Genomic DNA, 24,820 nt, shown 5'->3' on the forward strand with positions numbered 1-24,820 from the left:
ATGTGTAGGCACCATTTTTAAAGGGCTTACAGCCCTCAATGGAGATTTAAAAATTAAAGGGTCAGGTCTGTTCAATGACCAAAAAACAGAACTAAATTACCATCACATTCATTTTGCACCCACGCCCACTCCCCCCCCCCCGCCACCCCCGACGGCATTTCAAAACATTCCTGCCCTTTTTCCCCCTGGAATTTGTTTATTAAACATTTGACCTTCCCCCCCACAACCCCCACCACTGCAAAGTTTGGCACCTTTGCCCTTTACCCCTTCCCATCACCCGCCCGATCAATCCGCAGCGATGTCACCCCATTCCCCCCCTCCACACAGAGAAACAATCCTCCTCCTCCCTCCCCACAGGTGTCGTGCCACATTTCCCCGAACAAGGATTTGAAGGCTGCCCGAATGAAGATCGGTGCGGCGATTAAGGAGGCGATGGGACCCTCATTAAATCAGGTATGTAAATTAGTTTACATATTGAAATGAGGGTCCCGTCGCTGAACAGTGGGGCGGCTGCCATGAGTCCTCACCACCACTGCCGAGATCGGCAGGGGGCCTGTCGCAGTCGGGGTCGATGGTGAGCCCCCCCGCCAACATTCTCAATGGCGGAGGGCCTTTAAAATCCAGCCCATAGTCTCGATTCTTTCTTCTTAACTATAGTTTTTAAATCCTGATATCATCCTACTTTCCAGAAATTATGCATTTGAATGGCTATGTTTTCCTATTAAATCACACTCTTCAGCATCTTTTTCATTGATGTGTTCTCCCATTCTTGTTTCTCCACCCAAAAAGCATTATTTCGCACTTCACACTTTCCACATTAAATTTCTTCTGCCACCTGCCTGCCCATTCCGCTAATCTGTCTGTGCCCTCCTGAAATCTTTTACAATCTGCCTCTTTTTGAAACCCTTGTTTTTGCATTTCAGCAAATTACTCCCTAGCCCAGGCCCAAATCATATTTATCAAGAACAAAAATAGTTCCAATACTGATCCCTGGGGTGCAATAGTTCCAATTGTTCTCCAATGCAAGCAACAGCAATTCTCTCTAATTGTTTCTTGTCCATTAAGCAACTTTCTTTTCATGTTGCTCATAGGCCATATGCATGACTTTTTTTTAACAAATCTCCGAGCAGAAATCTTATTGAATATGCCTCTGAAAATCCATATACACGACATCTACTGCATTCCTTTTATCTATACAAATCGCTAATAACTTCTTCAAAAAACTAATAAGTCTGCTTTCAACAGATCCATTCTGTCCTTGCTAACCACATTAATGACTAAATACTCACTAATTTGGTCTTGAATTATGGATTCTGAGTTTGCCCAAAACTGACATTTGACTAATTGACTTATAGTTACCCAGTTTATCCTTCTGTACATTCTTGAACTGAGGATGTTATCCACTGTTAAACTTGCACTGCAATTTAATATGCTGTTTCTATTAGAATTTATTGTGCTTTATTTGTATTTTGTTTGATTGAATTAGAGTTGCATTGAAATTTCTAATTTACTGCATTTGTATTTTAATTTTCTTATTGTTGCATTATAATTTACCAGGTATTTATTATAATTTATATTTTCTTATCTTTGTGTAATGTAGTGTATTTTTTAATGTAATACAAAATGTTTGCATTGTAATTTGATGTGGTGTATTTGTATTATAATTATACTGTAACTACGTGATTGACCTCTTATCTGTGAGGTGTTGCAGGTCACATAGGAACCCAACTCGATCTCAGTCGCTTGTGAGTGGCACTTCAGGCGTTAGGTTCCCAGGGAGTAGGCCTGTAACTCTCGAACTGTGGGTCACACCTTGGTGCTGCTGCTGGAGCTGGGGTTGGGGCTGGGGCTGGGGCTGCCATCTTCCACTGAGCTGAAAACTGGAAAGGGATGAAAGTCCGGAAAACTTTGTGAATATTCAGTCTTCCAGTCAATCATTAAAAAAAAATTGAGGCTGTTTTATTCCTTTTCTTGTAGAAAGGTCCAAACAAAATTTGGAGTCTTTATATATTGAGTAATAAATGCATTGCATTGATGAAGACTAATAGCAAGACTGGTCCATCACAAAGTGAGGCATAATTTCTTTCAGTAAGCCAGACAGGAAATCCTGAGGGCTTGAAAACAGCAGATCGACAGAAGTACTTGTGAAGGAGCTGAACAGTTGGCTTGATGCCACTGTACACTGAAGTTGTGCATTAGTGGAGGCTAGATAAATATCTGGAAGGAAGATCTAGTGCAGGAAAACACACTGCAGAGAATCACCAAAACAGAATCCCCAGACTCCCAAGAAAGGGTGGGTCACTGGGAACAAACTTTACTGGCCAGGTTTCCAACAGGAGATGGCCATGCTCATGGAGCATGATTAAAGAATTTGTGAGAACTTAGCTTTCAGGTCTTTGCTGTGTTATAAACTTTACATTTATGATTGTATATTTTTGATTAGGTATATAGCCAAAGAAAACATGGACATTGAAGAAACTGGGGAAATAATATTTGAGCAATTTGATTGGATCTGTGGGTTACTGGATCACAAATTCTAGCTTTTACTCTCTTTTTATATTTGAACAATCAATGTAGTTAACTGAACAAATTGCAGCTTTTTTGGTCAATCAGAAAAGCATGTCTTTCTTTGTGCTAAAGACACATTTCATGCAATGCATCATTTTTAAGCAAGACCTTTAATTATACAGATTTAAAATTATGTCTTTTAAATGCTTATGTCTTTAATGGCAATTTTCAAAAAATTATTTTCAAGAGGACAGAAATCTTACAACACCATAGGGGTATGAAACTTGCTCATTGCTTTTACCCTCTGACGACCTACTCCCAAATCCTGGGAACTGAGTCATTTAAATTATTGGCACCTGTGGTGGTGTTGCAAAGGTGCCTGCCATACTGGCCCACCAGAAAGCAGGAGCTGCGGCCCAAAGACATAGGTCCAGAAATTGCTGTGACAGGCCAATGAACAGCACCCACCATTAGCTAGATTTGTCCTTTCCCACATAATCTGATGATACTTTGCACTGAAAGATGGTAAAGTGTTAGATGGAAACAGGTCATATGGGATCTGAGTGAACAGGCAAGCAACCAAACAGATTGGAGCAATATGACATTTTTAAAAACGAATTCAAAAAAAATAATAACAATTAAAACCTGAACTAATAAGATTCTGCAATTATAATAGTTAATTTTCAGTACCAGAGCAGTTGACCGGCAGTAATTAACATTCATCACTCTGTTAAATAGGTACTCAGACTTCTGAGTTCTGAAGAAGGGTCTCTGACCTGAAACGTTAACTCTGCTTCTCTCTGCACAGATGCTGCCAGACCTACTGAGTATTTTCAGCATTTCTTGTTTTTATTTCAGATTTCCAGCATCTGCAGTATTTTGCTTTTAACTTAGACTTCTCAGTTAGTTTTAGCATCATCATGGAAAAGGACGAAGATAAAACAGGAGTAAAAGTTCTAAATTGGGGAAGGCAAATTTTACAAAACTGAGAGGGGACCTGGCAAAAGTGGACTGGATACAGCTACTTGAAGGAAAATCAGTGGCAAACCAGTGGGAGGCATTCAAAAGCGAGATACTACAGGCACAGTGTAGGCATGTCCCCACAAAGATAAAGGGTGGTACTGCCAAATCTAGAACCCCTGGTTATCTAGAAGCTTACAAGGTAAGTTAAATCAGAAAAAGAAAGCTGATGACAATCACAAAAAGCTTAATACTTTAGAAAGCCTAGAGGAGTATAGAAAGTGCAGGGGTGAAGTAAAAAAGGAAATTAGAAAAGCAAAGAGAGGACATGAAAAATTCTCTCTCTTTGGCCTCCTTGTCTCGAAAGACAATGGGTAAGCGCCTGGAGGTGGTCAGTGGTTTGTGAAGCAGCGCCTGGAGTGGCTATAAAGGCCAATTCTAGAGTGACAGACTCTTCCATAGGCACTGCAGATAAAATTGGTTGCCGGGGCTGTTACAAAGTTGAAAAATTATGGCAGGTAAAATCAAGGAAAATACGAAGATGTTGTATCAATACATTAAAAGCAAGAGCATAACTAAGGAAAGGGTAGGGCCTATCAGAGATGTACAAGGGAACCTATGCGTGGATGCAGAAGATGTAGGCAGTGTTCTTAATGGGTTTTTTGTCTCTGTCTTCACAAAGGACAGGGTTGATGCAGACATTGTAGTTAAAGAGAAGTGTGCAATATTAGATACGATAAGCATAATGAGGGAGGAAGTACTAGAGGGTCTGACATCTTTGAAAGTGAATAAATCACCTGGGCCGAATGGATTGCATCCCAGTTTGTTAAAGGAAGCCAGGGAGGAAATAACAGATGCTCTGAGGACCATCTTCAAATCCTCACTAGATACAGACCAGGTACCAGATGATTGGAGGTCTGTGAACGTTGTACCATTGTTTACAAAGGGTGCTAGGGATAGGCCAAATAATTATAGGCTGGTCAGTCTGACCTTGGTGATGGGTAAATTTCTAGAATCAATTCTGAGGGAAAGGATAAACTGCCACTTAGAAAGGCATGGGTTAATCAGGGATAGTCAGCATGGATTTGTTATCGGAAGGTCATGTCTTACTAACTTAACTGAGTTTTTTGAGGAAGTAACAAGGAGGATTAATGAGGTATGTGCAGTGGATGTGGTCTACATGGACTTTAATAAGGCATTTGACAAGGTCCCGCATGGCAGACTGGTCAGTAAAACGAAAGCCCATAGGATACAGGGGAATGTGGCAGGTTGGATCCAGAATTGGCTGAGGGACAGGAAACAAAGGGTAGTAGTTGACGGATAATTTTGTAGATGGAAAGCTGTGGTGTTCCACAGGGCTCAGTGTTGGGTCCTTTACTGTTTGTGGTATATATGAATGATTTGGACTTAAATGTGGGAGGCATGATTGGGAAATTTGCTGACGATACAAAAATTGGCCATGTAGTTGACAGTGAAGAGGATAGCCTTAGACTCCAGAATGATATCAATTGTTTGGTTGCGTGGGTGGAAAAGTGGCAAATGGAATTCAATCCAGAGAAGTGTGAGGTAATACATTTGGGGAGGGCAAATAAAGCAAGGGAATACACAACAAACAGGAGGATATTGAGAGGGGTAGAAGAAGTGAGAGACCTCGGAGTGCATGTCCACAGCTCCCTGAAGGTGGCAGGACAGGTAGATAGAATGGTGAAGGCGGCATATGGAATTTATTGGCCGAGGTATAGAATATAAAAGCAGGGTGTAATTCTGGAACTGTATAAAATGCTGGTTAGGCCACAGCTGGAGGACTGTGTACAGTTCTGGTCACCACATTACAGGAAGGACATAATTGCTCTGGAGAGAGCACAGAGGAGATTTACAAGAATGTTGCCAGGGCTTGAAAGTTGCAGCTATGAGGAAAGATTGGATAGGCTAGGGTTGTTTACCTTAGAACAGAGGAGGCTGAGGGGTGACTTAATTGAGGTGTACAAAATTATGTGGAGCCTAGATAAAGTAGACAGGAAGGAGCTGTTTCCCCTAGCAGAGAGGTCAATTACCAGGGGGCACAGATTTAAGGATTAGAGGGGACATGAGGAAACACTTTTTCACCCAGAGGGTGGTGGATGTCTGGAATTCACTGTCAGAAATGGTGGTGGAGACAGAAACCCTCAATTTTTTTTTAAAAGGTACCTGGAGATGCACCTGAAGTGCTGTAACATGCAAGGCTATGGACCAGGTGCTGGAAGGTGGGATTAGATTGGGCGGCTAGTTTTTTCAGCCAGCATGGACACAACAGCCTGAATGGCCTCCTTCTGCATCGTCATTTTTCTAAGGTTCTATGGTTCTAAAGAGCATCTATTAACTTTCCGTGGTGCGTACTTCGTATCTACCGTGCAAGTATATGAACTTCACACCACCTAATGTATTTGGGTGAGGAGGGAGAAACAAAGCTAACAGCAGAGCAGTGGATCTCCAACAGCAATCTTGTACCATCTATAACATGCACTGCAGCAACTCACCAAGGCTCCCTCAACAACACCTTCCAACCTGTGACCTCTACCACCTAGAAGAACAAGGGCAGCAGATGCATGGGAACACCACCATTTGCAAGTTCCCCTCCAAGCCACACACCAACCTGACTTGGAACTACATCACTGTTCCTTCACTGGTGCTGGGTCAAAATCCTGGAACTTCCTTGCTAACAGCACTGTGGGTATACCTATACCCCAAGGAGTGCAGCGGTTCAAAACCACCTTCTCAAGGGCAATTAAGAATAGGCAATAACTGCAGACCTGGCCAGTGACGCCACATCCCATGAACGAATAATAAAATATTAAATTTAGATGTTTGATCACACATCTGCCATTGCCTGAAATTGCTGTGGTACTTGGGCATAGATAACAGTGAGCACTATTAGCCTCACTGTTATTGGGACATCAATTTTTGCTCCATTGATAATTTGTTTTCCTAGCTCCAAGTGAACACAAGGACACTTACTTAAAGGAAGCAATTAGGTATAGGAAGCAATTAAGTATAGGTATCAATTATCATTGCATTTATAACTGTGGATCTTCATTAGAATCGGAAGAGGACCTACAACTGCAACTATCAGGGTAACCAAGGAAAGCATCCCTGCAACACGCCCCCAAAATGCTCTAAGTCAGGTGGGCACTTGAGACTAATTTTGTACGAAGTTGTCAATGGATCTAACATCCACCCTATATATTGTCCTAGTCACTCGTAGTATGCAATAATTATACTCTTACTATTTGTGTGATTTCTGGGCTCAGTTTCACTGTTCTTCAGAACACCTAGACTGCTGCTTCTGCTCCCAAGAGGCCTCATGACAGCCAGCTCTCAGACCACACCAATTCTCCCTGCAGTCAGCTTCTGCAAAGCCAGAGTTGCTCAGAATAGGTTACCCTTTTCTGCCATTGGAATACACAGCATCCTCCACATCAGCTTCCAGCCAGTTTTTTTGTTCTTTCACGGGACGTGGGCATCACTGGCAAGGCAGTTGCCTTTACAACTGAGTGGCTTGCTAGGCCATTTCAAAGGGCAGTTAAGAGTCAACCACATTGCTGTGGGACTGGAGTTACATGTAGGCCAGACCAGGTAAGGATAGCACATTTCCTTTCCTAAAGGACATTAGTGAACCAGATGGGTATTTACAACAATCGATGATAGTATCATGGCACCATTACTGAGACTAGCTTTCCATTTTTTTTTGATGAATTAATTTAATTTAAATTCCACCAGCTGCCGTGGTGGGAATTGAAACAATGTGCATAGGGTATTAGCCCAGGCCTCCGGATGACTAATTCAGTGACATTACCACTGAGCCACCGTCTTATTCAATTGTTTACAATACACAAGACTGTGAACTAGCTGGCTACTTGAATTGCACTTAGCAACAAAGTTACTATTGATATACAAATAGGATCAATGATAGATTGGACACAGATGGATAAAGCCACTTTTACTCATGAGCTGACAAGTTCCTGTGTTTCTTATCTCTGTCAAAATCTAGGGAAAAGATTTTGCTCCAAACTAGCTGCAGCCCTAGCTTCTGGCTATAATAGCTATATAAATCCAAATAGTCTTTCTCGGTAGAGATATTATTTCATAATTTCATTACCTGCTTCGCCAGAAAATACTGGAAACTGAATCTTACTGTGAGTCTATAAACATGTATAGTTCTTTGTGAAATATTGCTAAAGTACAACAGCCTAGAACTTAATGCTCTGCTATATTATACTTTGCTGACAGCGTCTGGTCAGTGTGAGGCAGCTATTAATAAGACAAATCAGGTACTCAGATCCATCTGGACAACATTGGATTACAAGTCAAAATGAGATATACTGACATTGTACAGATCACTGGTGGGGTTATTTCTGGAGTATGAATTGTAGTTTTGGTCTTCCTACCTTTAAAAGCATTTAAGTACAATAGAAAAGGTTTAGAGAAAAGTGATTCCACAATTTAGGGAGACTAATTTATGAAGAAAGGCTCACTGGAGAAATTAGGGATAATGGGAAATCAGTCTAGTATAGATCAGATAGAAATAAACAATCTTGGAGGTGGTGGTGGGGGGGGGGGGGGGGGGAGGGGGGGGGCGCAATGAATATAGAATTTGAGGACACAGGTATAATGTACATAAACTTTCTGGAGTAAGATTGGAGATTAGAATAGACTTTTCCCCCGCACAGGATAGAGGATAAACTCCAGAGAAGGTATTTGATACGAGGTCGATTGGCACTTTAAAATGGAACTGGATCGATATCTGTTGAGAAGAAAGATTGAGCGTTCTGGAGAAGATTAACTCCATGATTATTTTTTTTAGGGAAGCCAGTTAAAGGAAACTAGTATTCTTTGAAATATGAAATTTAATAAGTTTTGTGGGGAAGCAAGTTTGCGATGGAATAATCATGTAAGGACTTTGGGTCGAGCTGACTTAATGGTCTGAATAGACTCTTTACACTATGGATTTTTAAAATTGTTTTATATAAATATGAAATCTTAAACAGTTACAACAAATGCAAATCCACATTTCTTGATCAGAGTTCAAGCAGAATCACGCTGACTCCATTATAGTTCATATGCCTTGTTTGTCTACTGCAAATACATGAAAAACTGAAGACACAAAGGGTAGAAATTTGTTTGCGTTATAACCGCTTTTTTAAAGATTTAAATCAGGAGCAAAGCATACCAATTTAGCTGTGGGCTGGCTTGTGTCCAATTGCATTGATCCCAGCGCAAAATTTGTCAAGGCCTGTTTTTGCAGATAGCCAGAACAAAAATGAGCTCAAACTAAAATCTACCTCAATATTAGGGAGCAAATGAATTAAAGCACTAATAACATGTACATGTGCAGTGGAGCTAAAATCCTCATATATTCAACGGTGCGTTCACAAAGATTTTATGTTCAGTAAGTTCAAAGCCTGTATTCCAAGGATGCTGAGAGAAAAGTTTACAAACCTTAGTGTACCTTTTGCTCTGAGTCTGAACTATGGTGTTTATAACAGTTTTGTAAAAGTATTATTGCTTAACTTTATACACAAAGCTAAATATATTCCAGCTGGAGTTAAAATTTTCTAATGGCTGGAAGTTACCTCACCAAATTAAAAAAAACTCCTACAGGATTTTTCTGCCAAGAGATTGTTAACATCAAGACCTGTTGACTATATTTCTGTTTATTCAATATGTGGTAATAGATATCTAATACAAAGCAGTAAAATAAAGGATTCAGATGCTATAAATGGCGAGATTTACAACTGCCATCTGAACTCCAAGCTTAACACCTTTAAGCTGGCCTAAAACCATCTGTTATGCACACTGTAAAGTTTAAGGTGCATTTGTAATTAGTTTTGCACTAGTAGCAACTGTTGGTATGCCTCATAGTGATGATGTAGAATAACAAACATTGTAGGATTAATGATCGCCATGTCATTCCTTCAAGGGTCTTAATTTTCTTTCTATTTCCCCAATTTTCCCTTTACGTTCTTATGATGCTGATTCATGCTGGGCATGTTACTACTGGCAGTGGCATCTCTCCCGCTTCTCATCCAAGTGACATCCTACTGAATGTAATGGGCTATCAATGACAGCGAACATCATTGTCAAGTCTGATCTTGCCCTCACCCAATGATCAGAAGTGAGCAAATCTTGATTATGTTCTCTTTGCGAATTTGACATGTTGATACCCCAGCTTTCCCTTGCTGAAATCAGTCAACTCAACACAGACATGTGACATAACTGATTCACTACCACACCACAAGGTGTACTTATTCACCGAGCCATTGAAGCAACTCCATTCTTTCAAATTTATCATTGATTTCATTGGTACATGTTACTGTAAATTAGTTTATACTGAGTATTTTATTTCCCTTGGTTTTTGGAAAAGAACATCCTGCCACTCCATATACTCCTGGCAGAACCTATACATCATTTTTCTGTAAAGCTACACCTCTAGCATTACATATCCATTGTGATATATCTCCAATGTGACACACCCACTGGGTTTCATTGGCATTTTTAGTAAACTTATCTCAACACAATGAAAGTGAGTACTCAAAAGGAACATAATTAACTTGTAAATTTTGCAAAACAAGCATGGACAGAAATGACTAAAGGAAACTTATAGCATTGGGGTAAAAACTGACACAAAACTGCATACATTTTTGTATATAATGCTTCCTGACCTGTTGAGTGTTTCCAGCATTTTCCACTTTTATTTCAGATTTCCAGCACTGACAGTAGTTTGCTTTGAGTAAGTATATGTGCTGAATTTGGTTTATTTCTTTCTTTGCTGGTGTGTGGAAATGTTGTCAGGCTATGTTAAGGATGACAATGTTAAGCAAATAATGCCATGAATCTACCTAAGCAGACAAAGAGAGTTTGAATATTTGTCTGTCAGCATCAAAAATTACTTTCCAATAAGTTGCTCTTTATCACAAGCACCATAACATGGTTATAATAAAATGTAGTGCATAGTATAATTGAGATTAGCTCAGTTATCAGTTTGTGCATTCAATTGACAAGTTTATTATGTTAGTAATATTTGTATAGCATGATTGATCTCTAAGACTACAATCTCCCTTTCATTGCTTTGCCCAACCCAACAGCATTAAAAAGGTATGTATTTGTGCGATGACATGCCTGTTACCAGTATCAATTATAGATACACCTTTCCATTAAATTTTTATCTATCTGATCTATCCAATGTAAGTTGCCATATATGTTTTTCCTCTTGAAAGCCATCTGCCTTGTAGTCTTGGCTTCAGATACAAATACCAGATACTGACGATGGCATAGAAGAAATGAGAACGCCTTTCAGAGATATAGGGCTGGATTTTTCCTGAGGCGGACGGGAATTCGCCACCGACATAAAAGTCGGTGGTGAACCCGCTTCCGCCTAGCCTGGGGATCCGTCCCGCATTTTACGGGTCCCCGGGCTTTAGTTGTCCCGAGGCGGGACTTCCACCTGCTGGAGGGAGGAGGTCCCGCCTCAGTGAGCTGCTGGCCAATCACCGGGAGCGGTGGCCACGGCTGGAATTGCAGCCCAGCCGACACCATGGAGCCTGGAGATGAGGTACGTTGGGCTTGCCTCACCAGGGAGATCTGTCCTTCCCTGGTGAGGCTGGAGTGGTCGTTTGTGGGGAGGGGGGGGTCATCTTAGGTCCCAGGGTGGGTTGGGAGGCGGGAGTGGCCCTCAATCGGGCACCCTGTGCCCAACTGCCATGGTCTCCCCCTCCCCCTGGGCATGGAAAGGCTGGCAGCCATCGCTAGGCAGCCTTTCACATCACCAGCATACCCGCTTGCCAGGGGTAAAATACCTGTGGAGGCGGGCACGGGCCCTTAAGTGGGCACTAAGTGGCCACTTAAGGGCCTTGATTGGCCACGGTGGGCGGGCCATTCCCCCCCTCCCCCCCAACGCTGCCCAACCGCCGTAAAGTTGACTGGAGGTGGGAGCGGGGTGGCTGGCCTCCCGGAGCCTCCAGCTCAATTTCCCACCGCCCTCACGCCACCAACTGACCCGCTGGGGCGGCATAAAATTCAGCCCATATAGTTTGTGCGTATGCATACACTCATGTTACTAAAGGGACAGGCGCTTATAAATTCAAACTAGGTTATATTTTAGTGTTCATGAATAAACCCAATTTGAATCAATTTGGGCTATACATTCAAATGAGTGTTAAAGTGTACCATATTTATTTTTCATTGGCTGTGGATGTCATAAGAATATTTTTTGGTACCTTTTTGTGTTAGATCGTTTGCTGTACTTTCTCCTTAGTTGATCTCCCTGTGCCACAAACCTCGGGTAGGCAGTTGACCTGCTACCACACCTTCTCCAATCCTCTTCTGAAACAACTACAGCAAACCTTTACTGTGACTCAGGGATGAATCCCCTTCAGTTATCTCCTTGTATGTGGAGGATTGAACCTGCCAAGGTGCCATTTGTTGGTGTTCTATTATCCATTCAAACCATGGAAGTCTCATTTTTAAGCTTGTGCAAAAATAGCCTCTCAGCTTTATTAAAGCTATTGGATTCAACAATGATTTTCCTTTGGATCAATGTTGAACATTTGGACCTGCTCCAGTTACATATACCGTCTATAATATTCTTAGGAGTTGATTGATCTCTTTATTACTTCAGTAATATTTTATGAAGATGGAGGTGCTGCATGTCAGCTTTCAGATGATTAGGCCAGATTTTGGTTCCAAGGTTGGAAAAATAATGATACTTACTATACATCAGTACCTTGAATATTGGATTGGAATGATAAATAAGTCCCATATCTAGTAATTTATTTATTAAAAAGCTACAGTAAACTATTTTTAGTATCAATATTGAGATTATGTTTGATTTTAATAGTAAATGACTGTGAATGTTAGTACTGAAGACAGCTGGCGGCAAATAGAAACCAATTCTGCAGTTGCTCTTTCTTTGTTCTACATAGGTAGCTTGTACATTTTTTAGTCACTGGTACAATATCAACCATTTGATTGTACTTGTCAATAGTCTCTCATTTTTATTGGCTCCCAATGGTTTTAAGGCCAATCCAGGATATGCTGGTGAGATGGACTGCACCATCCTGCAAGTTGACATTGCTGCCAATTTTATTTTCAATTATTTTTCTCAACTTCCGTTACCTCCCTACCACACTTGTGTACAGTTCCACAGGTACCAGGAACTCTTATCTGCCTTACTCAAATAACTATCTTTTTTGTGTGTGTCTTGACCATGAATATCAGCAGGTTATTCGACTGTGGCAACATAATCAAGGCTGAGCCTGGTCCTGTCCTCACCTGACATTTTACAGACATGTATTTTCCAGGAGTTATAGTTAGGGAGTGATTAGAAATGTTGGGTGATTCTCTTCGAGGCAAGGGATGTTGAGGCTAATTGTAGTTCCTTAACGGCCGACCTGAATAAAATAAGCTTAACATCTAACAAGGAATGAACCCAAAACCTTCCTGTTCCAAATGGCTCAGTTCTACACAGAGTAGAGTATTTATTCACTTAGCCAGCACAGAGCTAATGCCACCATTTTAATAAAAGTTAAATGAACAAACAGTTGATCCTGAATTTGCTGAAACACATGTACATGACAATCATGGTTTAAGTATCAGATCTGGAAAAGATTCACTTTAGTCCAATACTGAAAGATTTGGTTAGTTTGAAAGGTCAGATCCAAAATAGGAATTGAACATTTTTAGTAAACAAAATTACAAAAAATTAAATATTGTAAATCTTTAATATATTAAATGCTCATGTTTCTGAGACAGATTTGCTATCTCAGTCAATACTCTCACACACTAATTTTCTTATTGTAATTTTACAAAAGCAATAAAAATAGTTAAACACTTGCAAAAGCAGAACAAGAAAGCATCATAAATTTATCAGGTTATTGTGCATTAGAAAACACATTCTTATTTAGGGAATGGTACAAATCTTAGAACCAGTCATTTGCAGCATTTTACCTTGGGCAGTGTAGACGAGCTCACTGTAAATAGCTGGTGGAATCACAGGTGAAGGCAACCCTCGTAAGTAATGCTTCAGTGCATCAGCAATGATGTGGATGTCATATTGATCGATATCAACAGCTGCCATATCTGCAACATAATGAAGGAGGTAAGAGACCACAGTGACTTTATTAGCATAATTCATATGCATGTATGTTGTCAACAGCACAGTCTTGTCAGCTGTTATGGTTGTAAATGCCCAGGTTAGGGTAAAATTACATTTAATTTGCCTATCCCCTAGGTTTAAGCATAGTCATGATTTAATGCATCAGAACTGTCAGGGACTTAAATCAGCCAGCTCCACTACCCGTTATGTTATTTTACTTCCTGTTAGCTCATCTCACAACATGTAAAAAAAAATTATATCAAGTGTGTTTGCTTTTGATTCATAATGGCTCTTCTCTCACCTAACAAAATACATAAGGAAGCTCAGAAATGCTACTACTTGAATATTTCTTATCAAAAGAGCCAGAGATTCATATCCAATGGTTACTTGATACTGGGCCTTACTTGCTTCGTTTCAGTAGTTCTTGGCTGGGACACTAGTTGGAGCAGCACAAGAAGATGGAAGCAAAAAACGGTTCCCTCCTGACAGAAATGGAAAAATTAATCTGTACCCTATGACTCCAACCCGAATGGAAATCTAGCTATTCAATAATTGGCACAAATGGTAGTCACAGTGGCATGTCTAAATACCCAACCATTTGCTGAATAAGGGGAGAATGGGTGATAAGTGAGTTGGAAAAGGAGAAGGAGAAGGCGGCAAAAATGACACGAGAAATTTTTAAGATGAAAAAGTCAAACTGATAAAAATGGAAAGCGATGTGCCACACATTAACCCTCCCTAGTGGCACGATAATGAGGGATAAGGTTACTAGCAAGATGCCAAGAGAACATTCCAGAGAACGGCATTTGATGTAGCGCACTAGCAAAACAACTTCTGTGATATATTGGGTGTGCAATAGTCTATCACCAAAAATATTTTAGTATTACGCAACAGGTTCAATGCAGTCATTATCATTGCAAGGATTCTGTTCTGGTACAAGGGCTTCAACAACATTAATTTAAAATTCATCGTTAAAATTGCTACTGTGAGAATATTGACTTTTCTTAGTTATCAGCTTTTCTAGGTTATGTTCACTGCTCTGTGTATAGATTAGTTTGCCATCTGCACTATTCATTATGAAGTAAATCAAGTGGGCCCATATAACATAATCTACAAGATCATTCAAATTGAAACAAGATTTCATCTCTTTCACTAATGTTATTTGACTAACTGGTAAAACTATTAAAACTTTAATCAGCAAACCCAAGATGAATTATTAATTCTAAATGTTTTCCTTTTCTATCTGTTCATTGAGATGATTAACAATAGTGCTATGGAATGGAATATTATCTGACATTTTACATGAAACCCTTTCAGTCTGGTGAGGTATATCACATGGTGGACAGAAGCAGAATACTCCCTCCATTACGTTAACAATTTACTTCAACCACAATATCAAGTCTAGGTTCCCTTCCCTCCTTGCTACATCAGAATTAGGGCTCCATTCAAAATCCCTGTACCAATTTAATAAAAATGTGGTTTCCACAGGCGGTTGTGGTTGCAGTTGGAATTTTTGGCAAGCTGTGGGGAAGTTTAATGGCCACTCGACTTCAAAGGAATAATTTTATTTGAACAACTTAGAGATTTCTGAGATATGATAAGGTGCTTATGTAAATGCAAGTCTTTCTTTCAAAGCATATTTTTAAGATCTGCAATAGTTTTGTGAATAAGAGCTTTAGTGCCAATTAGCACTGAAGGATGGTTATGCCCTTTAGCCTCATGTTCAATGAATTCTGGGAGCACTGTCAATATGTACAGTGGAAAGACCATAATATTAGGAAAATATAGAAAAATGGCAAAAGTCATTCAAATTGGATGCTCTTATGAATAATAAAGTGAATATTGGTCCTATGTTGATATCATATCGCAGGGTGTCACTAGCATTTAGTTAATTCAGGCCACCACTGAAACACTGGCTTGAATGTTATCATAGGTGTCGGGACCCTGACGTTGAGGTGGAAAGGGGTCCCGAGCCCACACTTGCTGGCAGCAGGACCGCCTCAGCAATTTTACCACTGGCGGTGGGAAGGTTCCTGATTCTGCCGGCCCAATCAGAGGCAGAGGGAAAACCACTCCGGGCAGATCGATGGGGCTGCAGGAGCTGCCTGCGGCCCCCTCTTTGGTTCAATGACCGTGGCTGCCCTCGAGCTGCCGCAGGGAGGCCACCTCCATTTAGCTGGCTGCCTCGCCACGCGGTGGGGGCTCATCCCGCCCTCGGCAAATGCAGACAGCACCGTAAAATTGCCCTTAATTAGGCCTTTAGTTATGGTAATTGACTGCTCACCTCCTTGCAGGAGGCAGTCTCTCCACATCCGGTCCTGCTGCTGGGAAAATGTCCCAGCAGTGAGACCATGTTGGGGAGGCAAACCGACCTGGCTCCCTGCGATTTTACCGACACCCTCTCCCGCCTCCCAGCCCGCCACCTGCGGACTGGTAAAATCCTGACCTAAGTTAGAAAGTCTCTGTCCTTGACACTACCCCCTGCCCATTATTTGCCTTGTTAAGAGGGAAAGTAACCATCTCTTCCTGTTTGTTATGGGTTTCACCGGCCTTCCTACAAAGTTATGGCAGGAAAACAGTAGAACTTATGTGGAATTTTAAGGCCACAATCTCGGGTATCAGTTTTTTACTGTTTGCTGCAGATATCCGAGGGCAGAACATCACTTCAGTCAGATCCCTCAGAAACCTGAGCTAGATTCAGACTTAGCTGCAGTCACTATAGCATTACTTATAACAGAGAAAACTGAACTTGTTGGCTTGTATGAATAAGTTATGTCCTTGGCAGAGACACACTGCAATGTATAGAATTATCAGAAAATCAGATCTACACTACAGCCAGTTTTTGCAATTCAATCTGTTCCTAAACATACAACCTAAATCCTATAAGCATTGACAGTTCCCTTCAGCACAGATCTACAAAACTGATAGCCCGGTACATTCCAATAATGAATTAGTACTGTGAGGACAACGGTATTAGTTTTGCATTAAAACTAGAAGGAACAGCCGATCCTAGTCAAGTAAAACTGCAGCATCTTCCTCCACATCCCTTAATACCTCACTCCATCCGTTGATTCTTGTTTTTTCTGCCCCTCTCCACCCCATAGTGACAGGTTATTCATATCTTAGTTGACACTGAATACTATTGTCAATGGTTTGTTTTCCCATTTCCCATCCAACCCTCCATGGCTACCCAGTGATAAAAATGAATCCAAGGAGTAACTGATGAGTCTTGGCACACAAGGACATGAAATAGTGACGTAATGTAACATGTTTGAACAGTTTTGCAATGCATTGGAGGCAACTTTGACTTTCTGCGATAAAGTAAAATGGGTGATTCTGATTTGGCAGTCCATTTTGTGTAACAGGCTGCAGATTCACTATCACTCACTTTACATTATCACACAAAGCCAAAATTACTTCAATTAACACAAAATCGTTGTTGCAGACCTTCCAGAGTTCTTCCTTCTGATGTCTGATTGTACAGGCTTACGCTTATGCAACAGAGAGCAATATAATAGGGCTTAAAGTTCATACTCAGAATATTACAAATAAATGTATCGTTTTCCTGGTTTTCCTTTGTAAATACTGTGCTATAATAAATACAGACTATAATGGATACAGCTATTCTGTGAGATCATGGCAGAAATGTTATGCTGTCCCTAGCGGCGGGTTTGGAGGTGGGGAGAGTATATAATGGGGTGGGAAGGTGTTGCGGGGCGGAGGGGGGATCCCGCCACCACCGAAATTAAGTTCTGGGCAGGAAGATCTATGCACGGGCTTCCTGCCCCACTGCCAATTGAAGCCCTTAAGTGGGCAATTAATGGCAATTAATGGGGGGTGTTGGAGGGGGTCCCTCATTAAAAGTCACAGTGCCTGAATGAGGGACCTGGCATCAGGAAGGGGGGGGGGGTCCGCTGAGAGCCGCCCCCTGCCCTTGCTGCCAACCCCTCTACACCAGCCTCCCGCACGATCCCAACCACAGAAAACCCCTTCCTCGCTGTGGTCTGGGTCCAGCGCCGTTCCTAGGCCTCGGGTGGGTGCTCCACCGGCAGCAGCCACCACCTCTGCGATGGCGCTGCTCAGTTAAAGAGCTGCTGGCCTCTGATTGGCCGGCAGACCTCAGAGGGTAAGTTTTCTGTCGCCAGGGTCCTTGATCCCGTGGAAGGCCCGCTGTCCAGTTAAGTGTGTAATTGGGACTTGATTCGGTGGGCCTCCCACAGAAGGGGCAATGTGGGGTTCTTGGCGGCGCTTTTGCCAGAGGTCGAGATCCCCATTGACTGGATAAAACCCTGGCCCATATTTACTTCAGTGTGCATGATGATACAATAAGAGTGTTGCATGAATGTGACATATCAGCCACATGACTGATCACAAACCGTGGAACTGCTATCTCTGTTACAGATTCTATTTGAAATAAAGAACAGAATATTAAAGCTTTATAATGCTTGCAGATATCCAGAGGCATTACTGACAGCTATACTAGGATTTGGAACACAACTGCGATGCTTAGCTGCTAACCTGGTTTATCTGGTGACTGCTCAGGTATTCCCTATGGGAATCCAAGTAATTGTCACTGCATGTGAATTGCTAATGTCACTTTCCTTGTAAATTCCAGACTCAAAGGTCAGAAGAACCAAGAATAAAACTTGCAACTTTCTTTTTGACAAGATTGTTTTGCATCTGTAATGAAGTTTGATATATGAAGTGTGAGACACATGTGCTGAACAGGAGACATGTATATACTGGCAGGTGTCTGTGGTGTTGCTGAAGATGAGTCAGAGGATAGGCTGCTTTATAATAATTGGAGTGATATGTTAATTGTATATCAATTGGGTGTTAATCATATTCAGGTGGTGGGTATTAATTAGTGGCTCATCTGTTTATGTAATGATCAGGCTGAAAGAGGGGTTGTTGGTGCACGTGTGTCTCTGTAAATAAAAGCTTATAATTGTATAAAGACTCGGCTACAGTTCTATCCTGTGCTGCCTGGCTGAGTTCCAACATGATATTCCAAGTAATTCACAATATAATATACTGTTGCTAAGGTGGAGCAGTGTTTAAGCCAGCCTGTCCCTTTAAAGGTAGAAAGGAAGAAAACATGTGTAAAGCTATAGTAAAAAGACGAATTTAAGGGAGCTTCACAAAAATTATGACTAACTTGTGAATTACATAGAAAGCCATGAACCATAGGCAAGTTTCAACATCTTTTCACATGAAAGAACTGGCAGATACTGGGGTAAGGCTCACAAATTGGAACATAAGAACATAAGAAATAGGAGCAGGAGGAGGCCATATGGCCCCTTGAGCTTGCTCCACCATTCAATATGATCATGGTTGATCTGATCTTGGCTTCAACTCCACTTTCCTGCCTGTTCCTCATAAATCTTGACTCCCTTGTAGATAAAAAAATCTATCTCAGCCTTGAATATATTCAATGATCCCTGCTCTCTGGGGTAGAGAATTCCAAAGATCAATGACCCTCTGAGAGAAGAAATTCCTCCTCATCTCCAATTTAAAAGGGAGACCCCTTATTCTGAAACTATGTTCTGTAGTTCTAGATTTCCCCCAAGAGGGGAAACATCCTCTCAGAACTACCCTGTCAGGGCCCCTCAGAATCTTCGATGTTTTAATAAGATCGCCTCTCATTCTTCTAAACTCCAATGAGTATAGGCGCAACCTGCTCAAATTTTCCTCATAAGACAACCCCTTCATCCCAGGAATCAACTTGGTGAACTTTCTCTGAACTGCCTCCAATGCAAGTATATCCCTCCTTAAATAAGGAGGCCAAATAAATAAACCCAGAGTTTTTCTGCGAGGAAATTCAACTTGCACACACTTAAGGAATGCTCAGGGAAAGCAAAACAGCTAAACAAAGAACTATTTTTGTGCCCTTGTAAGTTTCACTCTAAACCTGTAAATATTCTATCACAAACAAGAAGGAATGCCAGAAGTAGGCATGGGGTACACAGCCCCTCCTTTCTAGTGCACCACAGAAGCGCACTCCTGTTGACGGAGGGTGGGGATGAGGAAGAAAGAGAGGTCAAGATGCTGCTGCAAGTAGGAGAGTATCTCTGACATTGGTGGGGGAGTGCACAATTGTTAATGGAGCTCAGCAGTGCCACTTACAAGAAAAGGCTCTGATGGTGAGCAATACCATTGAGGATTCACTGGTATATTATAGAAATAATGGATATGTAGGAGTGATTTCAAAGTTACAATCTCATCTGAGGATTCAGTTATAAACCATTTGAAATTTGCTCTTGTGGTTTGTGATGTATGTGAACCTCTTAATGAGATTCGTGACTTGTAATTATTCCCAATATCCATCTTACTCCCTAATATATGAGAGTTATACTTCTCGAACATGAAGTGCATAATTTTTCCAGTAAAACCTGACTGAACACAACTGTGAAGTCTTGGCCAACGAAAGCAAAAGTAAGGCAGATATTCATTTGAATATGCTCAATAATAATGAATCGTTTGAAATGTCCATTGTGCATCCAAACACAAGAGGTAAAACTGTGCCTCGAGACATTGCCCATGTACCATTTTGATTTGGTTTAGAATGTTACTACCTTCCACACAAAAATTCTGCAAAACCAATAAAACACTCACAAAATACATGTAATGGAAATCTGTAAACGGTTTAGATATAATGGGTTAGACCAGGGGTTGACGGCTTTTTTTTTACCTGAAGAGCCTTTTTTAAAAAACTTGCCGAAAATAAAAACTACTGGGAGCCACAAGAAGAAATTTCGGCATTTCTAAACCAAATATTTGGCAAATTGCCAAGTGTCTCAGGTAGAATGCATAATTTACATACATAATAAATAAAATACATGTATTGAATTTATGTAGCAAAAGAAAAAAAATCAAAATTAAAATAGATCTAACTCTGAATTATCATGTTTTTTGACTTTAAGTATAATTTTGTCAGTAAAGTCATCTTGAAAATAAACTTTAACCTAGAATGAGTAGAATTAAAGACAGTTATTTTGACTTGGTTCTCGTGATAAAAAAAGTAGCTTCTAATAACACATTCAGAATAATTATTGCCTCAGCTATATATTAGAAACAATAATGGTCACAACCATAAAACCTGTTCCTTAAACCAAAGGCATTATCAATAAACATGGTGTAGCTATACCATTTGAACAGGTTTATTTAGAGCCCAATGATGTTTTTCATTAAAATAATCATTTGAAACTGTAAAGTGCAACATAATGATTAGCCTTTTATTCCCAAAATAAAAACACAGCTCTTTCTTTTCATGACTTAATTTTTTAGGCTTTTTATCATGTTAATACAATCCAACTGGAAAACGTTGGGAGCCGCAAATGAGATGTTAAAGAGTCACATGCGGCCATGGAGTCAGGTTGCAGACCCCTGGGTTGGACACTGGCTGTAAAGTTCCTGTGGTAAATGAGTTTAGGCAGTGCCAATCTAGGTCTTGGTCGCACAAAACTGCCCCTAATTTAGCACTAATTGATACCTAAATGGCAATCACACGACGGCATGTGATACTAGGAATGGAAATGAAAACATTTTCTCTTGATGCAATAAGGGGTGTTTTTCTGAGGGCAGGGCAGAGTAAAGGAAGCATTACTCTGTGTCTAATTATGCTTTGCCTGATTTGCAATTACTTAATGCAGACACACAAGGCTGAATTTTCCCGGCCCCATAGAGATGGGTTTGGAAGCAGGGGTGGGTGGTGCTAGGAAAGTAGCAGGAAATCCTGTCAGGACTGCTCTCCCCATTGCTGTTCCTCCCTCCAGGCAGCTTTCCCAGGAAGGGCTAACATGGGAATTGGCGGGCAGGCAATGGAGCTAATGAAGGACTCAATCAAGGCCCATCTGTGTCAGGAACCTGGCAATGGGAGGTCGGCACGTCATGGGTGGCTGAATTAACTGGCAGCATCAGGGGGTGCATTGCTCACAGGGGCCCAGGAATGGCCAGAACCACACTTCTGGAGGGATCAATCCTCCACCCTGAGGCCCCTTTCTCAGCACTGAAGATGGAGGCCTCCATTTTGCAATGCCCCTCAGATCTCCCTCTTCTTCAGCAGTGCTCACCTCTCCTGGTGGATCTGACATTCAGACTTTGCCGCGGGCCCTCCTATTAGACCTCCCGTTTCCCTGGTCTGCCTGCAATCCTTAACTGACAGCAAACATGGAGGCTGCCTCACATTAAATTGCTCCAGCTGACGCACTGAAACCATGCGCGGATCAGGACCTGCATTTGTTCCCAATGCCCACGGGCAAATTCAGCCGACAGCACCTGAATCGCAGGGCAGGATTTTGTGCTGCAGTACCAGCAATGGCCACCACTCCCAGTGGCACTGCCGGTACTGCAGAGCCTTCCGAATAGCCGGCAGCTCTGGAGGCGGGAGCTCATCCTTTAAATTGGACTGATGGGATGGCGTCCCAGCAGCGGCCTCTTTATTGACCACCGCCGGTAAAATCCTGCTCAGGGTCCTGCCATTTGCTGCATAGGCTTGGGACCTGCTTTTGGTCCCAGCAGCAGGGCAATCTGAGATTTGGGAAGATTCCAGCCTGTGATTCAGTACCACTCTCAAAACCATTTTGGCCAACTTCAGCTTTCGAATAATGGATGTAGATTTTTGTCTTTGCCGAAAAAAATCAGACAAGAACCCATCCCCCGCCAACCCTATTTGCAACTTAGGATGACAAACCACAGCCTTAGCTTGATGTTATTGTTCTAACGTGCTTGTTATTTTTGAAGTACAGTACAGCAAAGCAGTCACCATTTGAAACATATTATTCAACATGCTCTTCTTTTGTCTAAATTACTGTTCTTAACATAAAATCTTTGTTGATAGTTTGGGCCTGTTTATTTTCCGAAATCTTTTGCAGTTTTTTTTGCTGCACAAAATGCATTTTGTTCCTGATCTCAATGTAACTGTGCTGGGATTGCCGAATGGAAGACTGTCACAAGAAAGCAAGTGATGAATTTATGAATGAGTAACTTTTAGCATTTTTTTTAGATCTAAAGTCTGGTATTTGCTTATACTTAATTTGTACCCGTATGTGGATTTGAATCCTTAAGAGAATTCTACTTTTTCCTGTGAAGAAAACCAGGGTTTAGAAGAGTTTTTGATTCTAGGAGAATGTTCCAGGAGTAATGAGCTAGTAGAGCACCTGCTGGTCCCCCAACATGATGTGCTTTGGAGTGGGATAATGTAACTTTATGCTAATAGTGATTATGCAGCAATTTGCCCATCTCAGCCATATCCCATAAATAAGAAGTGTTAGTACAGCCAATAGCGTCACCATTTGCAGGTTGAGAATAGTGTGTGGATCAGGGAAACATTAAAGAAAGACTTTTTTTTAAAAAGAAATGTTGATTGACATAAAAGCATCTAGATCCTTTCAGTGCAATTGCAAATCCTTGTAAGATTTTTGGTGGCAATTTTTGGCCTTTTAGCCTTATGTCAGCAATATCCTTCTACAGAAAGGTCATGAGAGTCTATTATTCAGCTGCACCTTTTTAAAGACAGCAGAATCTCCACACATCTCTTTTATTGGATGTTAATGGCAGATACAGTGAGAAATAAAGTATAATGAGCGGCTGATCACTGCAGCACATTGGCATTCAGAGTCCTGGCAGTTTATTAAACAATTCATCAGTCTACAATCAATGTAATTAACAGTCTCCGAACAGATGGAAAAATGAGCAACTACATCAGTGTCACAGCTTTAGTTGCTGCACAGTGCAATAAGAGAAAAGGTTGATTACTTCTAAGAATATATGTGAGGCCTTTAGCTGCAAAGGCCTTCTGTCTGCCTCAAATATTGTCAGTGAGGAACTGGTAGTTGCAATAGGTTGTCATGTAGCATTATGCATATTTGTGTAGCATATCACTGGAATAAATGGCATAACAGTTGTCGAGAGTGTGGAAATGACTCCTCGTGAGGAACAAATCAGCTTTAGTTTGTTGCTTAAAGGGACAACATCAATTCCACAAGGAGATGATAAATTATGAATAAGTATGCTCACTGATAGGTATTAGCTAACACTCAGATGAAACCTGGGGGGATGTTAACATGTAGCCATAACCAATAATTCTAAGAGGCCAGCTGCTTCGCCATCAGTAGGATCGATCCAAAGAAAGATCCTTGCTCACTAGAATGGACACATTGAAAGGAAGCCTCTAGACATTAGACACATCAAGTCTCAATTATTTGATCTTTTACTGATTATTACTCGCAAAAATGTTAAAAATATACACAGGTCCTTTTGTTTAAACCAGTTTACAAATTTGTCACATTCTTCATCTTAAATCTCATTCCTAACATTTTCTTAATACTGATAACCCCTTCAATAGTCCAAATAATTCAAGCTGTATGAATATGGATAACACAATTATTTTTCATTTCTGTTCTATAAACCTTGTTCTTTCTTGCATACCACAGTGGGAAAAAGTCTTCCCTGGCATGTTAGATGAGGGAAAAAAGGAGTCAATGTCACTGCTGCATTTAAATTTGAGTACCCAAAAAGCCTATACCTGACAACACAAAGAGAATGGGCATATCTGAATCAAACCCACACCAGCAGGAAGCAAAATTACCTATCTGACTAATTCTCTTTCCTCAGACTGTAAAGAACACCATTCTGGTCAACACGGTTACGATTCTGATGCCCTCCATTGGACTGTGTTGCAGTGCATGTGCCTCTTCCCCAACCCTTCATGACAAGATACTAACTGTATATAGATAAAAATTTGGCCCTCTTTGCATCCACAACACCAGAGTACTCAAAAATGTCTCAATGTTTGTACAGGAAAATAAATCATCTGTTCAAAAATGTAGCCATTTTAACGGGACAGGCATATTCAAAACCCAAAGTACTTTCTCACACCTCTTAGCTGCATTGGCAGAGGCCTGTAAGTAGGCTGTCTGCCTGTTGTCACATTTGGAAGATTTTGTGTGACAATGGAAAGAGACAAAGATACAACATAATGGGGAAATGTAATTTTTTGTAACAAGTTTATTTTCTTGTTGCTCCAACTTTGATTCAGCTGCTGAAACCATATTCCATATCTTTGTCATCTCAAGGCTCAATTTCACCAGTGTTCTCACTGACCTCCCAAGTTTGGCCTCATGTAATCTTCAACTCATCCAGAATTCTGTGGCCCATGTTCCGTTGCACACTAAGTCCACACACCCAGAACCTCATTTTACTTGAGGTCCACAGGCTTTCTGT

General features: G+C 41.1%; 1 protein-coding gene across 2 annotated transcripts in view; it reads right to left on the minus strand.

The window, feature by feature from the left end:
• pik3r3b (phosphoinositide-3-kinase, regulatory subunit 3b (gamma)) overlaps positions 1 to 24,820 on the minus strand; it is a 727,809-nt gene that overhangs the window by 355,849 nt on the left and 347,140 nt on the right. For both annotated transcript variants that reach the window (XM_068037088.1, XM_068037087.1), the window contains one exon: positions 13,450 to 13,581. In XM_068037088.1, coding sequence (XP_067893189.1) covers positions 13,450 to 13,581 — 132 coding nt within the window. The remainder of the gene's footprint in view (positions 1 to 13,449; positions 13,582 to 24,820) is intronic.

Source organism: Heterodontus francisci, chromosome 8 (genome assembly GCF_036365525.1).
Source record: "Heterodontus francisci isolate sHetFra1 chromosome 8, sHetFra1.hap1, whole genome shotgun sequence".
Taxonomy (NCBI): Eukaryota; Metazoa; Chordata; class Chondrichthyes; order Heterodontiformes; family Heterodontidae; genus Heterodontus; species Heterodontus francisci.